At 45.2% G+C, this 16,529-nt stretch overlaps 1 protein-coding gene across 2 annotated transcripts in view; it reads left to right on the top strand.

The window, feature by feature from the left end:
- Positions 1 to 269: 269 nt before the first annotated feature.
- Positions 270 to 16,529, top strand: part of SPOCK1 (SPARC (osteonectin), cwcv and kazal like domains proteoglycan 1) — a 516,740-nt gene continuing 500,480 nt past the window's right edge. For both annotated transcript variants that reach the window (XM_047730551.1, XM_047730550.1), the window contains exons 1-2: positions 270 to 420; positions 1,056 to 1,241. In XM_047730551.1, coding sequence (XP_047586507.1) covers positions 1,056 to 1,241 — 186 coding nt within the window. In that variant the 5' untranslated portion in view covers positions 270 to 420. The remainder of the gene's footprint in view (positions 421 to 1,055; positions 1,242 to 16,529) is intronic.

Below are 16,529 nucleotides of genomic sequence, written 5' to 3'. Positions count from 1 at the left end.
CCTTCTGAGAATGTCTAAACGCTGGCTGGCTTCTCGGCCTTGTATCCTCACTCGTCTCCGCCCGCCGTCAGCAGCTTGACCCTGAAAACTGGTTTCAGCCCGGCCTTGAGCTGTGGATAACCACGTCCCAGGCTCCCGGCCCAGGGGCGGCGCGGCTGTCGGGCGGGCGGCATGGCAGCGCGCCGCCGCCAGGGGTCGCCAGAGGCCTCGGCTCGTGCGCTCTGGCTCCTCCGCCCGCGGTCGCCGCGCCCGTGCGAGCCGGAGAGCGAGCGGAGCCAGAGCGCTGCAGGCTCACAAAGCGGCCGGACGCGCGGCGGCGGGTGGCAGGAGCGTAGGAGAGCGAGCCGGCAGATCAGCCTCCGCGACCGCACCACGCGAGCTCGAGCAACTCGGACGCGGGCACCCGGGCCGGCCCCCACGGTACGTGCCCCGCGGAGCCCCGCGCCCCAACTTGGCGTAGTTGGGACCTCCCCGCGACCACCGGGAGGTTGGCAGGGTCAGGGCCTGGGGGTATCTCTGCGCGCCCCTCGTGCCGAGGCGGCAGGGCGGGCGAGGGGGGACCCCCACCCCCGCCGCGGGTACATCCTCCCCGCACCCCGCGCCCGGTTCAGCCGGAGCCTGGGCTGCTGCTCCGAGCCCGGTTCTCCCCGCTCCCTACCCCAGAGCTCTGGGCACCGTCTGTGGGAGTGCGCCTTGCGGATCCCGGGCTCCCGGTTTTTAGGGAGGGGTGCTGAAAACCCTGATCTGAGAGTAGCGGTCTGTGGGGCATCCGGAGAATAGGCGACAGGGGTCCTCTGTAGTTTGGTAGCAGCCCCTAATTTGTGACGCAGCCTCTTCATTTGAAACTAAGCCCCCCATTCGTGAGAGGGGTTCCCGGGTCTCCAGATCCGCGACAGGCTCCCCGGGTGTGCGGGGGATGACCGTTTCCCCGCGGTGAGATGCCCAGTCCCTACAGCCCGGGCGGGTCGCCCAGGCGCCGAGAGCCGGGTGCAGCGCGAGGGGCTCGCCTGGCCCTATCCTCCCGCCTCACGCCCCGGCGTGCCCCCTGCCCGCAGATGCCAGCGATCGCGGTGCTGGCGGCGGCGGCCGCGGCGTGGTGCTTCCTCCAGGTGGAGAGCCGGCACCTGGACGCGCTGGCGGGCGGCGCGGGCCCCAACAACGGCAATTTCCTAGACAATGACCAGTGGCTGAGCACCGTCTCCCAGTACGACCGGGACAAGTACTGGAACCGCTTTCGAGACGTGAGTACCGCTGCTGCTGCCGGGCCCTGCGGGGGCCGGGGAGCCTCTCAGAGACTGGGGGCCTCTGGGGCGGGGTGGAGCGGGCATTGGTGCAGACCTGCTCACCGCAGCTCGTTGGTCGGGGTTCCGAGGCTGCCTCTTGCGGGAGACGAACTTTAAAGACAACTTCGAAGCCTTGATGCTCTTTGCCTGCGACCTGTGGTCCAGGTGTGTGTTATCATATCACTCGGGGAGGAGACTAACAGAATTTGAACGGAGAGGCTTCCTCAGGCTCTCAGTCCCCCTCATGTTCATGGTTGACTTTACCGAGGGCCCTAGAGAACCTTCCTGGGGCAGCAGTGATTTAGACAGTCTCTAGGCTGTGCCAGAAGATTCCATGCTACAGATGTTAGGCTTGGGGCTGAGCTCAGCTGATGTGTTAGAGACAGGTGTTCTAGGAGCTTTGGAGGGTCGTGGCAATGGGCCTCATTCAATGTTGACAGTACTAGTGTGGGGGAGGTGTGGTGGTTTTGACCCTTGGTGTCTTAGGGGAAAGGGAGTAGATTGACTGCTCATGGGTTTGGTCTCCTGCCCTCTGGGGGAGCCCCGGCAGGCACATCTGCTGCCTGTTTCTGTCCCCAAGGCGGGCTGCTGCTCCACAGGTATGTCCCAGAGGATGCAGGACAAGAAACACCTGGCACAGTGTTTCCAGCAGATGGCAACCCCCTTCCCCCTGCCCCAGGTGCTATGGGGGCTGCTGACAGCTCTTCTAGAGGCTCTCCCAGGTAGCTGGGGCCATGCGCTTGGAGGGGACTGGGAGAGAACTTGTATGACACTTAACATGAGTGTTTCTTGCCCTTGAGACAGATCTGCCCCAAGAGTCCCTGTTCTTGTCACCGGGCTCTTTTAGGTGAAAGATGTGCGGGGATCTCCCTCCCTTTCCTGGATTTGTCTAGCCCTGTTTCTGGTAGCCTCACACCTTTGCAGGAGAAAAGTCTGAGGAAATCCAGTGAATCCAGATATTTGCTTGTACTTGTAAAGAGCATCTCTCCGGGTCCCATCCCTGAGGAGCAGGTGTGCCCACAGTCTCCAGTGAGGGCTTCTCCCTCCTCTCTCTGTTCCTCTTCCTCCTCTCTTTAGTTGACTGTGGGCTGCTTCTCTTTGAAACGTGCTTTCAAACACTTTCAATGAACTTCCACAGTAATTTTGAGCTTGGCTTAGGCAGCAGACTTCTTCTTTGCTTCCCCCAACCATGAGATGCCTGGCACACCTCCCACTGTTCCTGACCTGCTCTGTCAACCATCTTGCATCCCCTTTCTGTTCTGTTCGGAAGAGTCCTGTGATGACTTTATTTGCCTTAGGCTGAAAAAGATGCTGAACTGCCCAAAAGGTGCCCCCCAAAGAAGGCTTCATTCGCGGACTCAATAGGGTAGAAATAATTTTGCATTTTAAAATGTATTTTATCAGGGCGCCTGGGTGGCTCAGTGGGTTAAGTCTCTGCCTTTGGCTCAGGTCATGATCCCAGGGTCCTGGGATCGAGCCCCGCATCGGGCTCTCTGCTCAGCAGCGAGCCTGCTTCCTCCTCTCTCTCTGCCTGTCTCTCTGCCTACTTGCGATGTCTGTCTGTCAAATAAATAAATAAAATCTTTAAAAAAATGTATTTTATCATTCCATTTTGGATAGAGTGGAGGGACAAGGCAGTTGCTTACTTCAGCTAGAGGCGGAAGAATTGGGCCGGATGTAGAGGAGAAGGCACACCTTTGTCAATGTCTTGGTTAGATTGGCACCTGGGTCAGATTGAAAACACCTGTGCTTGCTGGCCTTCAGGGTGTGGAAAGGTTTACTGTGCTTTTGTGTCTGCTCAAAGGTTTCTACTCTTGGTGTATCATAAGCACAACATTATTCTTATTTCCCATTAAGCTTTAAATTTTTAAATGTTGAGCTTTCTCTATTTCTCATCTTGCTTGCAAATGGTGACATTTTTTTATCCATGGGTCAGTGTTGTCCCGAACCTGATGTATCATGAAGCTCACCTGGGGTGTTTGTTAAATTCTAGCATGCAGACTTCTCCCCTGGAAAGCCTGATTCCATACTTCTGGAACGACTGCTGGAAAACTCTGTTTTAAACGAACATTTTAGGTAATTTTTACGATGTTTAGGAAAGACTGCCTTAACTATTGTAGAAATGTCTGAAACTTAATAAGAGAAATGCTTCTGTGTTCAAAGCATTCTTGAAATCTTTTTTGTTTCTGGAGAATTTTTTGTTATTTCTGGAGAATTTTAGGTGTTAAGATTTTTATGAGCATATATTCTTTTAAAATGATCATTTTATCCAGCATACCATTTAAAAACATCTCAAAATGTTGAGAAAGTCCCAGACAGGTTTTATCATCAACCATTTTATATGCGTCATGGGATCTTGTGATACCAGCTGTGGCTAGTAACCTCTTCAAAGTTGTGAAACTCAAACTAGACACTCCTTGACTCCACCTTAAAGCATCTTCATTGGGTCACTTACCCGGAGTAACCACAAAGCCTCTGTTCTCTGGGACCAGGCCACAAAGGTTGGTTGCTCTACAGACTGGATGTTCAGTAGACAGTAGATGAAGACCCAGCTAATGGGGCAGTTGCCCAGCCAGCCTGATTGTTTGCACTAAGCCAGGTCTTGCTTAAGGCTGACAAAGCTTGCTTCTCTGCTAGTGTTTTAGTTGTTTTGTTGAGGCCTCTGATAACTTATAGAGACTGTGTCCTGAGATTACTGTTATGGTACTTGTCAATATTTGAAAATCATTGTGAAAAAAAGCTTGTTGCCTCAGGGGAGAGAGATTTGTTTTTAAATTTTTTAAATTTTCCTTTTTTAAAGGTTTATTTATTTTTCTGAGAGAGAAAGAGAGAAGGAAAGAGAGAGAGGAGAGGCAGAGGGAGAGAGAGAATCCCAAGCAGACTCCCACTTAGCACCGAGCCTGATGCAAGGCTTGATCTCACCACCTCAAGATTATTACCTGAGTTGAAACCAACAGTTGGCTGCTCAACCAAATGAACCACCCAGGCACCTGGGGAAGAAAGATTTAGAAGTGATTTTTGGTCTTGTGAAACTGAAAATGAGGTCCTAAAGTCTCCTTTTAGAATGTTGATCATATGCTTTGGTGATGGTTATTGGGCTTACTTGGAAATGGAATGATGGGCAGGCTGTGTGCTCCCTGCTCTCCTGCATTGAATGTCCTGTGGCATTGCCAGCGATGACTTGAGAGCCACTATTTAGCACTTTGAGGTGGTCCTGTTGCTCTAGGTACACACTTAATCACTGTCTCCTTTACAGAAACAAAACTTTCAGAACTACTCCATGGCTTGTTGCCTGGAATGAGGGATCCAGGAGAAACAGAACAATGTTGAGATCTTAGGAGATGTTTGCTCCTAAATGTAATTGGTGGTCTGTTTGGTCATCATTCTTTTATAAAGATGAGCTGTTGGGATGTTTTGGTCAGATGGAGACTGGGATTTTTGCACAAATACAGTATTGCACAGGAGAAGATGAAGAAGGCAGGTGTTTGTATTAAGTTGTACAATAATTTCCAGTTTTCTACGATCGTACATTTAACTTCTCTGTGGTTTGAGATAGAGGGGTCAAGAGGCTACAGTCATTCTCTAGGTTTTTCTTCAGTGTGATTTTGCTTTTCATAGTCATTCCTCTAAGGAAATTTTCCTCTGTTCGTTTTTACATTTATTTGCACATTCATTCCCACACCTGACTGTCTAGTATGTGCTAGGCAGCGTGGGCTGTAAGCATGCACAAGATAAATAATGTGATTTCTTTTCTCAGTAACCTCTTATCTACTGGAGGAAATACTTTAAGGTTTTCATGCATTTCTAGCTTTTTTTTTTTTGAGAAGTTTTTTCTTATAACAGTCATACATTCTGGTTGTAATTAAAAAATTAAAATATTGCAGAAGTAGGTAAAACCTGATGTTAACCAACCACATTGTTTAAGGCCCTTTACATATATTATCTCATTTAAAATTCATAACCATCCTAGGGGAGAAGTACTGTTATCGACTGTTATCGACTTCAACTGGGAGGTTGAGGCTGTTGCCCCAAGTTACAGAGCTGGGCTGTGGAAGAGCCTGGACTGGACCCAGGCAGTCTGATTCCAGATTCTTGCTGTGTTTTGCAGTCAGTCAAGAGTGGAGTGGATTTAGGGTGTGAGGCTTCTTTGGTATCACGTTGTAAGTCTTTCGTACTTCGTGTCTGAGGGCCATCAGTGAAGAATCTTAGTTTGAGGCAAACTGGAACAGAAGCCAGGTAGATACGGCATACTGTAGGGGTCACATCAGGGCTTATCTTCTGCTAATAATGAGCTTCTGATGTGATTAAAATAATATTGTTGCTTACACCAAACATGACATTTTCTTTCTTATGCACACATGAAACTAGACTTGACATTTAACTCCAGGATAATTACCTTGAGCAGGCCTGAAGAATCAGAAAGTTGCCTTGGCTGGCATTTATCTTAGTCTGGAGTGACCTGAGTTTGTAATTCTAATGAGACCATAAGGACCAGCCTGCATTCTTTCTCCTCTTGGTGTACACTCTGGGGGATTTGGTGGTCTCTGTAGCAGAACTGGGGAGGCAGTGAGTGTCTGATCTGCTCCTTTGATCTTAACATCTCAGCTGTCATGAGTTTCAAGGGCAAATGGGGCTTATTGATAGAATAGTGGCTGGCTCTGTCAGTAGAGTTGGTGACAAGAGAGGTGGTGTGGCTTAGTGGATCAGTCATTAATCTGTCACCACAGAAACTCGGCTTGTAATAGAGAGTAGCAGAAAATCATTTTGATTAAACAGGTTCAAGGAGACTTAAATGAGTTTGTGATCCTGATTCTCTTTAATGAACCTGCTGTCTTGAATCCCCTGTACTAAATGACCACTCGTAGAAATAATTATTTCAAAGGAATCATTGTAAAGAGACAGTTTGGGAGTCTGTAGGCCTGAGACCATTCTTGTGTCTTCTGTCCTTAACCTTCAGTTTGTCCTTGCCAGAGAAGACCTAGTTCTTGCCTGGCGAGGGTGGGAGAGCTTCTTGCCTCAGTCGACCTTCCTGGGCTGAGTTCCCTGCCTCTCCCGGTCCTCCCCCAGTGCTGCCCTGTACTGCTTCTGCTGAACTGGATTGCTGAGAAGATACTCCTTTCCTATAGACTGATGAAATTATTTCCAAAACAAGAAGTGTCCCAAATGGACCATGGGGCCTGTGATTCCCCTAGAGGAGTAGGATGTAATTATGAGCTCAACTCTTTTATCTTGCTTGGAGAGATACAGTAATGTTAGTAATAAAGTATTTTATAATTAATCATATCTTGTTTACCTAATATAGTGTGTTTCAGACCAATCACACTCAGTATCTAAACTTGAACACTTTGAGGATGACTCTTTTTACTTTTTTTCTGGTGAGGTGACTATAGATGTTCCTCAGGAAATTCCTCAGATCCAGGCACACCTGGATGGATCTCCTCTCCCCAGATGAGATAACTACAAACAAAATAAATTTCCCTAAGGGATTAAACAGTTTGCCCAAGGTTACAAGTATCTTCTTACCCTATTTCATCTAATATAAGATGCCATTACTTTTAAACTGTACAGTTTTTGTGTACTTCTAAGAAAGAAGACAGTGCCCAGAATGAAGAATTTAATAGACTGTTGGGTAAACCTGGGTCCTCAGAGGACTGCCTACTCACTGTAAAGCTAAACAAGAAATTAACCCACTGCACAGAAAAAGGAGCATAGGGAGGTGACTTGCATGTCTCCACCTTGGCCCTCGTGGAGGGAAAAAATACGCCCCTGTCATTTGAGCAGGCTGACTCAAGGCTTCCTATCATGCGGCCTCCCAAACCTTGGTTAATTAAACCCAAGGTAGTCAGATTACTTGTCCTCTCTGAATCCTTGACTTTCCGTTTGTTAAGTGGGGATAGTAACCCTCTTATTGGTGAGAACTCTAGATTTCAAGTAACTGAAATCCAGTTCAGGCTGGCTTAAAGGGAGAAGAAAACCTCCTTTGTAAATGAAGATCCTACTGATAAGCTATGCCTTTAGGTATAGGTTGGATCCAGACACTTGGCTTACATGTAGGACTTGGGTGTCTGTGCTCATTGTTCTCCTCTCCCACACCCCCCAGTCTTTGGGCTTTCTTTCTCCTATGTTGGTTTTATTCTCAGGCTCATTAATTCTATGTGGTAGCTCATGGCAAGTACAAATTTATATCATCATAAAGTTTTTATGTCTCAGCAGTGCCAACAAAATTCCCAGAATTGAGACTTGTCAGATTTAGCCATTTTATATACCCATCCCCAGTCAACAATTCTGGACAGTTGGGTAGAATATGCTAATTGTCCAGGCCTGGGACGTGGAGCTAAAGTGGTGGTGGGGGTTTCATTGAATCCCATGGTGGAAAGGAGGGTTGAGCGATAGCTCCTTAAGGGGACAGGGGTATCCAGTATGTTAACCAGCCTTACAGAGGGCTGCCATGGAGAATAAACTGGTTAATGCCTGGGAAGCTCTTAGCAAAGTGTCTGGTTAATAAAGGCTGAAAAGGTGGAGGCTATTTTTTTTTTTTGATGTTAACAACAGCTCCTATAACACTTAATGTATTATTCCTCAATTTTAGTTGTATATATTTATATTTTAGCTTTTAAAATCACTGGATGCCTCCAGACGTCAGAGCCCGAGTCTTATTGTGCCTGGCACAGAGTAGGTGGTCAGTAAGCATTGTGTTGACTTGCGTTTTTTCCTAAGCACACCTCTTGCTGTATCCCTGGGAAAGAAAGCTAACAGGAGAATTGCAGACGTGTGCTTTTAGTTTTGGTAGTTTTGGGTAGGTAGGCATGATTCTACATCATACACACATACTGCAAAACGTTTTTGGGGGTTTCTAATCTCTATCTTTAAGCTTGGACCTACAACTTTATAACCCTTTTCAGGATACCCTGTGGTATAGAATTTGGTATTCTCAGACCTTTACTGTTAAGCTCAGCACAGAATGAATGAATGAATGAATGAGTGAAGGAGTGAGTGAGTGATTCGGGATTAGGACTTTCCACATCTCCAGGATGGGGACAAGTTGTTTTTTTAGAGGGCTGGCCCCAGTAAGTCATGCTAGCTTTGGACACGTGTCTCATTCTTTTAGCAACTGGTAGTGATTATGGGTACCAACAGATGGAGTGCTGTTGAGAGTCAGGGGGAACTTAAAAAGAAACGCAACCCCTGCATGCTTGCGGTCTTGCCAAGTATAAGCTTGGGTCTTTGGCCAGAGCGTCACTTTCCTCATCTATATAAAATCAAGGGATCATATCTACTTGTTGGGTTTGGGGGAGGCTGAGTGAGATCGTGACACAAAGCGCAAAATAAGATGCTCATGATCTTTGGGTGGCTGGTATACCGGCTCCTCTGATTTGCTTTCCGAGGGTCACTTGTCTTCTGCCCTGTGAGGGAATTGTTGGCACACAGCTCCAGGTGTTGTTTACTGTCTCATGTCTTCAAGAAATGTTGGGGAGATTTCCCCCATTTTCTTTGAGCCTGTCTTCATTCCTTGCCAGTCTGGAAGGCTGTGGGAGGTTCCATATGATCTGTTCTCTGCTAATTTCCAGTTGCAGCTTCTGGCACAGAAGACTGCCATGTATTTCCCATCATCACTGGACCTCCTGAAACTGGCAACTCATCATGATGGGTATGAGAGGGTTTCGTGCCCAGCTGTGCCTGAAATTGGAGTTATGTGAAGGGCTCCCCAGGGAGCCCTGTTTTGCCAGCTCAGCCCTAATCAGTATCACTTTGAATGTTAAGCTCTGATCCTCTGGCCTCCAGCCCATCTCAAAAGGTATAAACCTCATCTTGTCCTACAGATAGATAGATCCAGGCTGGCTTTAGGGTGGGTGGGGTTCTGCATTACTGTCCTTGAAGAAGTTCCTCCAGGGTCTAGCAAATGTTGCTTGTTGGAGTTCGGGAGTCTCCAAGCTCCTGGTTTGGCCTCAAAACCAACAGGAATATACTGGTATGGTTGGCCAGGCCTTTCTTCCTTCTCTACTCAGGCCTCTTTCTCTGATCTCAATCAGATAGAGATCACGACAGTCTCTCAGAGGAGCTATAATTCATTAAAGGCATAGCAGGTTGGCTGTGGTTTAGGAAAACCCAAGCAGTCAAAAATCACTACTGTGGGCCATGATGGTTTGTTGGTGCAAAATTGTTCTCCAAATGCCAGCTCTGCACCAGGCCTTTGCTGGGTGCTTAGTGAAGAAGACAGAGGGGGGGGTTGTACCCTCCAGGGTTTACTATCTAGCAAACAGATAAACAGTCAAAAGATAATCACATAGGTACAGGGGCACCTGGGTAGCTCAGTAGGTTAAAGCCCCTGCTTTCGGCTCAGGTCATGATCCTGGCGTCCTGGGATTGAGCCCCGAATTGGGCTCTCTGCTTGGCGGGGAGACTGCTTCCCTTCCTCTCTTCCTGCCTGCCTCTTTGCCTGCTTGTGATCTCTGTCTGTCAAATAGGTAAATAAAATAAAATAAAAAAGATAATCACGTAGGTACAGTAGACAGAAGTGCTACAAGGTAGAGGTATAGATGGTTGGAGACTAGGTGAAGGGGAGGAAAAAGGCACTAAAGAACACGTTTGGTCAGGGAAGCCCTCCCTGGGAAAGCCACTGGAGCTAACAGGTGGCAGATGACAGGAGCGAGCCAGGTGAGAAAAGGTGCTTGTGTTCCAGGCAGCAAGTGGGAAGAGCAAGTCCCAAGGTCCTGAAGTGGGAAGGACCCTGATGTGTCTCTATTAGATGTGTTTGCTCTGGGATTCTGTTAAGCAGCAAGCTCTCTCCTAGTTTATTTAAAAACCACACTTTGTCCATTTTCACCTCAGCTCCTATTTTGGGGGCAGGGGTATGAGTCGCCTGGGACAAATGAGGTATGCAGATGGGCCAAGTACACAGAAGGATGGCCTATTCTTTTCTTCCCCCTCTCTGCCAGCTTCAGCAGTCTTCTCTGGTGGGAAAGTATCCATCCCCCTGCTCTGCCTCCCCCTTTCAGAAAGTCCTTCCTCCTCTAGGGTCTGCAGCCCATGAGCTTCTCCATCCCTCCGTGGTCCAGTGTCCTGGGCTATAGAGCTCCTACAGTTTCCACTGCTGTTTAAAAATAAAGGTGTCATGGAGTTTCTGGATGGAGTAATGATTTATGAAGTATTTATTTCAGAAATGAGAATGCCCTCCCCCATTCCCTTCTCCTGCCATCATTGCTGAGAACTAACTGGGTGCCAGGCTTGGAGACTAAAGATGAGAACCAAGATTACCACCCTCTAGGGTCACACTTTAGCGGGGGAGATGGAAAAGCACGCAGTTCCTTTAGCACCATGTCGAGGGCTGAATAGAGCGGGTGCATTTCACAGCCTGTCTGTCTGAGTCCTCTCAGCGTCCCTCCAACAGAGATGAGGGTAACGGTTTCTTTTTGGGAAGGAGGAAAGAAGCATTGACAAGCCAGTGATGTGAGTTATTGGAGATTGTTCTGGAAGGGTACTGCTAAAGTCCACAGTAACTTGATTGGGCTGCTTTTCTTATGATGCTATACAAACATGTCCCTCAGGAGACTCTCTCTCTTGATCCTTTAAAATGAGCTTGCTTTTTTATTGGGTGTACTGGGGAAGGGAAGGAAAGACATATTATGCAACTATTTGTAAGAATTTGCAAACTCTTCCGGTTTGATCTGCAGCGTGTCCCACCGTGGAGGGCACCGTCAGCATTCCCCAGTGTAATTATGTGCCAGGAGAGCAGGCGTTTATGCAAAGCCCATCGGTGCCTATGATTGGAGCTGGGAAACAGAACTTAGTGCAGGCATTCCAGGCAATCTTTGCACAGATGAAACAGAAAACAAATATGCAGCGAGTATAAGCCTCCACTCTGCTATTGTAGTTCTTTCTGTCCTACCGTTGACATGGCCTCACTCTCAGTTCTAAAAATGTCCAGGCCAACTACCCTATGACCCAGCAATTGCACTGCTGGGTATTTACCCTAAAGATACAAACGTAGTGATCCAAAGGGGCACGTGCACCCGAATGTTTATAGCAGCAATGTCTACAATAGCCAAACTATGGAAAGAACCTAGATGTCCATCAACAGACGAATGGATAAAGAAGATGTGGTATATATACACAATGGAATACTATGCAGCCATCAAAAGAAATGAAATCTTGCCATTTGCGACGACGTGGATGGAACTAGAGGGTATCATGCTTAGCGAAATAAGTCAATCGGAGAAAGACAACTATCATATGATCTCCCTGATATGAAGGATAGGAGATGCAACATGGGGGGTTAAGGGGGTAGGAGAAGAGTAAATGAAACAAGATGGAATTGGGAGGGAGACAAACCATAAGTGACTCTTAATCTCACAAAACAAACTGAGGGTTGATGTGGGGAGGGGGGTTGGGAGGGGGGTGGGATTATGGACACTGGGGAGGGTATGTGCTATGGTGAGTGCTGTGAAGTGTGTAAACCTGGTGATTCACAGACCTGTACCCCTGGGGATACAAATATATGTTTATAAAAAATAAAATTAATAAAAAAAAAATGTCCAGGCCAAGGCAAAAAGGGAAAATGCACAGAGTGAGGTGCTAGAGTGGTGGTTTTATACTCATGGCTCTGTAATCTTGAAACATCACTAATGCTCTTCTTTAAACTATAGATTTCCAGGTGCCTGAGTAACTCAGCCGGTTAAGCGACTGCCTTCTGCTCAGGTCATGATCCCAGGGTCCTGGGATTGAGCCCTGCATTGGGCTGCCTGCTCAGTGGGGAGCTTTCTTCTCCCTCTACCGCTCCCTCTGCTTGTGCTCTCTCTCTCAAATGAATAAATAAAATCTTAAACAAAACAAAACAAAACAAAAGCCCTGTAGATTTCAGCCTCTGTGTCCAGAGCATAGTCTTCAGTAGGTCGAAGGTGACACCCAGGAAGCTGCATTTTAAATAAGCAGTCGGGATAATTCTGATGCAGGTAATTTTCAGATTGTATTTCCAGAAAAATCCTGGAGAATTATTATTCATCCTAAATAGCTGACATGATAAGATCCAATGAATAATAACATTTTAGACAAAATGAGCATTTTGTGTAGTAGGAAATTATTATGGGTGCAGTGTTTTTCCCTTTGGCCAACAGAGCTACCTTTAATACCGATAGAAAGAAAGGTCTTGCTTTCCAGAGTGTGTGTCTGCATATTCTCAGCAGCAGGCATTGTTAGGAGGTGCTCCTGGAGCAGAATAACATTTGACTCTTGACTGGCTACTAGGGACACTTGTGTACATGAACATGGTGAAATTGATGTGGGGCCTTTTACAAGATAAACTCTTTTGGATGTCATCTCAACAAATCTTCCTATCTCTGGAGGGGCCTGAACCCAGCCAACTCTGGGCTAACTTTGCATGCAGAATTGATGTGTTTTGTGTACAGATGACCTGAAGTAACTTGACTCTGACCCTGACTTTAGTTTACAGAGAAATGGGTATCAAAGCTTAAGTGGTGCCAAGAGTATGTAATGAACAAGTAATTTTGAGGATCATCAAGGCATGGTGGTACTTCTTGTTCTGAAGCCATTCCGTTGCCCACTGAACCAACTCTCAAACTTTGCTTTACCCCATGTTGCTGAATTTCCTACAATTACTAGTACCTAAAATGATAAAACCATTGCCAGGAGGGAGAATATAGTTAGCAGATAATAACTGAACAGATTTGTGTGGCTGTTTGGGGTCTTTCCATAACCCCATTGTTAAGGGATGGTTGGGTAGTTTCCATGTCTTTTTATGGTCCTTAATATGCTGATTCCTTTGTGGCTTCAGTGGGCATGACCGGCTGGTTAGTGTCCAGAACTTTCATTAGGCTGAGGCATCACTTCCAACATCTGGGCCAGCTGGTCTTAGCGTGACTCTGGATCTCGTCTTCAACCTTTGACCAGCCTACTTGAATGAAGAGCTATGTGATTTTCAATGAAGGAGAGCATAAAAGTGTTATCCGTAGTAGAGATAAAATACTGCTGTTTTTACTAGTGTGAAATAAATTGTGTGATTTTCTTTATATGACAAGGTTGATGGTTTAAAAATTTCTCCTATCTCAGAAAGACCTTTGCATAGGTTTTTATTGTTTTGTTTCTTTCCATTGTCATCCTTGACCTAGATCTTGCCTTTCTAGTGACCAGGTGCTGGTACTCAGATTCAGTAGTTCTCTTTATTCACACATTCCTACATTCCTAGCACAGATGCTTATTAGCCAGGCTGCTCTGTACCAGAAACCGTGCTGGCGATTTAGGATGTCGCAGGGAACCAAACAAAGGTGATTCCTATCCTCTGAAATCTGTAGACTGCTTGTCTGAGATCAAGTGAAGAATAAGGGGTGCTTGTCAACCTGTTGGGGGTTATTCCACAAAGGAAGAGCTATGGTCCACAAAGGAACCAGAGCAGTCCTGGCCTGCTGGACATTAGGGGCATTGTGACGGGAGCCATGCTTCTGTGGGAAAGTCGCACCAGCCTTCATCTCTCAATCTGTCTGGCGGTCAGGCCACTTGAGCTCACCTCAACTCTTACTCATATGGGGTGCCTCTGATGTTCTGCATAAGTTTAGGGACCCACCTGCTGCCAGTAGAAGGGTGTTGGTCTGTGTAGTCAAGGTGAAACATGTAGATGAGAGAGGACTTGATGTGTACGAATGCTGAAGTTCGGTGTTGAGCCTTGTCTGTCCTCTGGGTCAAGGTTCGGATCGGTAAAGAGTATGTTTCACTGGAGTATAACATACATAGAGCAAAGGGTGCCAGTCATGAAGGTACTACCGCTTGATGTACTTTCATCACGTGAACACACCCGTACAAACTTCAACCCGATCAAGAGACAGAATCTCCTCAGCATCTTAGAAGTCCATTTTGTGTCCCTTACTGTCGCTGCCTGTCCCTGTCCCAAGCAGGAACTGTCCTGACTTCTAACACTGTAGATCAGTTTTGTTTATAATGAAATTGTAAGGATGTCTTTCCAGGTCTGGCTTCCTTTGCTGAACATAAAATTTATGACAGAGTGTTGTGTGTTGCTGCACTTCGCTCATTCTCATTGTTGTGTGAATAGTCCACAGTTTATTCCCCTGTTCTAGTTTTTTGGTCTTTATTTAATTTTAATTCCAATATAGTTAACATACAGTGTTATATTAGTTTTAGGTGTACAATATAGTGATTCAACAATTCTATGCATTTTACTTGGTACTTATTAAGGTAAGTGGACTCTTCATCCCCTTCACCTATTTCACCCATCCCCCCTCCCATCTCTCCTCTGGCAACCATCAGATTGTTCTCTATAATTGAGAGTCTGTTGGTTTGTCTGTTTTTTTCTTTTTTGTTTCTTTAATTCCCTAGATGGATGAAAATTGTATTTGTCTTTCTCTGACTGATTTTTTATTTCATTTAGCATTATGCCATTCCTATGTATTCTTGTTGCAAATGACAAGATACCTTTCTTTTTCATGGCTAATATTCAATCCAGTGTGTGTGTGTGTGTGTGTGTGTGTGTGTGTGTATACCACATATTCTTTATTCATTCATCTATTAATGGGCACTTGGTTTGCTTCCGTAATTTGGCTATTGTCAATAATCCTGCAGTGAACATAGATGTGCATATATCTTTTTGAATTCATGTTTTTGTATTACTTGGGTAAATAGTAGTGGAATTACTGGATCATATGGTAATTCTATTTTTAATTTTTTTAGTCTTTTTTTTTTTTTTTTTAGATTTTATTTATTCATGAGTGACAGAGAGAGGAGAGAGAGGCAGAGGCATAGGGAGAAGTACCAATGCGGGGCTTGATCCCAAAACCCCAAGATCACAACCCAACCCGAACACAGAAGCTTAACTGATTGAGCCACCCAGGCATCCAATTTTTAATTTTTTGAGGAACTTCTGTACTGTTTTTCACAGTGGCTGCATCAGTTTGAATTACCACCCATTGTTCGAGAATTCCTTTTTTTCCATATCCTCACCAACACTTGTTTCTTGTGTTTCTGATTTTTGCCATTCTGGCAGTTATGAGATGATATCTCATTGTGGTTTGATTTGCATTTCCCTGATGGTAAGTGATATTGACTATCTTTTCATGAGTCTGTTGACCATATATATATCTTCTTTGGAGTGGTGTCTGTGTCTTCTGCCCATTTAAAAAAATTGGATTATTTGTGTTTGTGTTGAGTTGTATAAATTCTTTATATATTTTAGGTAGTTTATCTGATATGTCATTTGCAAATATCTTCTCCTTTCATTTGATTGCCTTGTAGTTTTGTTGGTTTCTTTGCTTTGCAGAAGCTTTCTATTTTGATTACATCCCAATAGCTTATTTTTGCTTTTATTTCCCTTGCCTCAGGAGACATATCTAGAAAAATGTGCTATAGCCAATGTCAGATAAATTACTGCCTGTGCTCTTTTGAGAATTTTTATGGTTTCAAGTCTCATATCTGGGTTCTTAATCCATTTTGAGTTTATTTTGTGTGTGGTGTAAGAAAGTGGTCTAGTTTCATTCTTTTGCACGTTGCTGTGCAGTTTTTCCACCATCATTTGTTGAAGGGATGGTCTTTTCCCTATCACATATTCTTGCCTCCTTTGTCCAAAATTAATTGGCCATATAATCATGGGTTTATTTTTGGGTTATCTGTTTTGTTCTATTGACCTATGTGTCTGTTTTTGTGCCGGTACCATACTGTTTTGATGGGTATAGCTTTGTAGTGTATCTTGAAATCTGGGATTATGATACCTCCAGCTTTGTTTTTCTTTTTCAAGATTGCTTTGGCTATTTTGGGTCTTCTTGTGGTTTTGTACAAATTTGGGGATTTTTTTTCCTAGTTATGTGAAAAACGGTGTTAGTATTTTGGTATAGATTGGGTTAAATCTGTAGATTGGTTTGGGTAGTGTAGATATTTTAAGACTTTTTGTTCTCCCAAATTGGGAGAAATAACAAAATAATAAAGACACTAAATATCTTTCTATTTGTGTGTGTCGTCTTTAGTGTCTTTTATCAGTGTCCTGCAGTTTTCAGAGTATAGGTCTTTAACCTCGTGGTTAAGTTTATTTCTAGATATTTTATTATTTTTTGGTACAATTGTAAATGACATTGTATTCTTAATCTTTCTGGTACTTCATTATTAGTATATAGAAATGCATTGATTTTGTATCCTCTGACCTTAATGAATTCGTTTAAAAATTCTAGTTGCTTTTTGGTAGAGTCTTTAAGCATCCTGTCCTCTGCAAATTATGAAAATTTTAGTCCTTCCTTA

Source organism: Lutra lutra, chromosome 5, assembly GCF_902655055.1.
Source record: "Lutra lutra chromosome 5, mLutLut1.2, whole genome shotgun sequence".
Lineage (NCBI taxonomy): Eukaryota > Metazoa > Chordata > Mammalia > Carnivora > Mustelidae > Lutra > Lutra lutra.
This window is presented reverse-complemented; position numbering and strand designations above follow the sequence as displayed.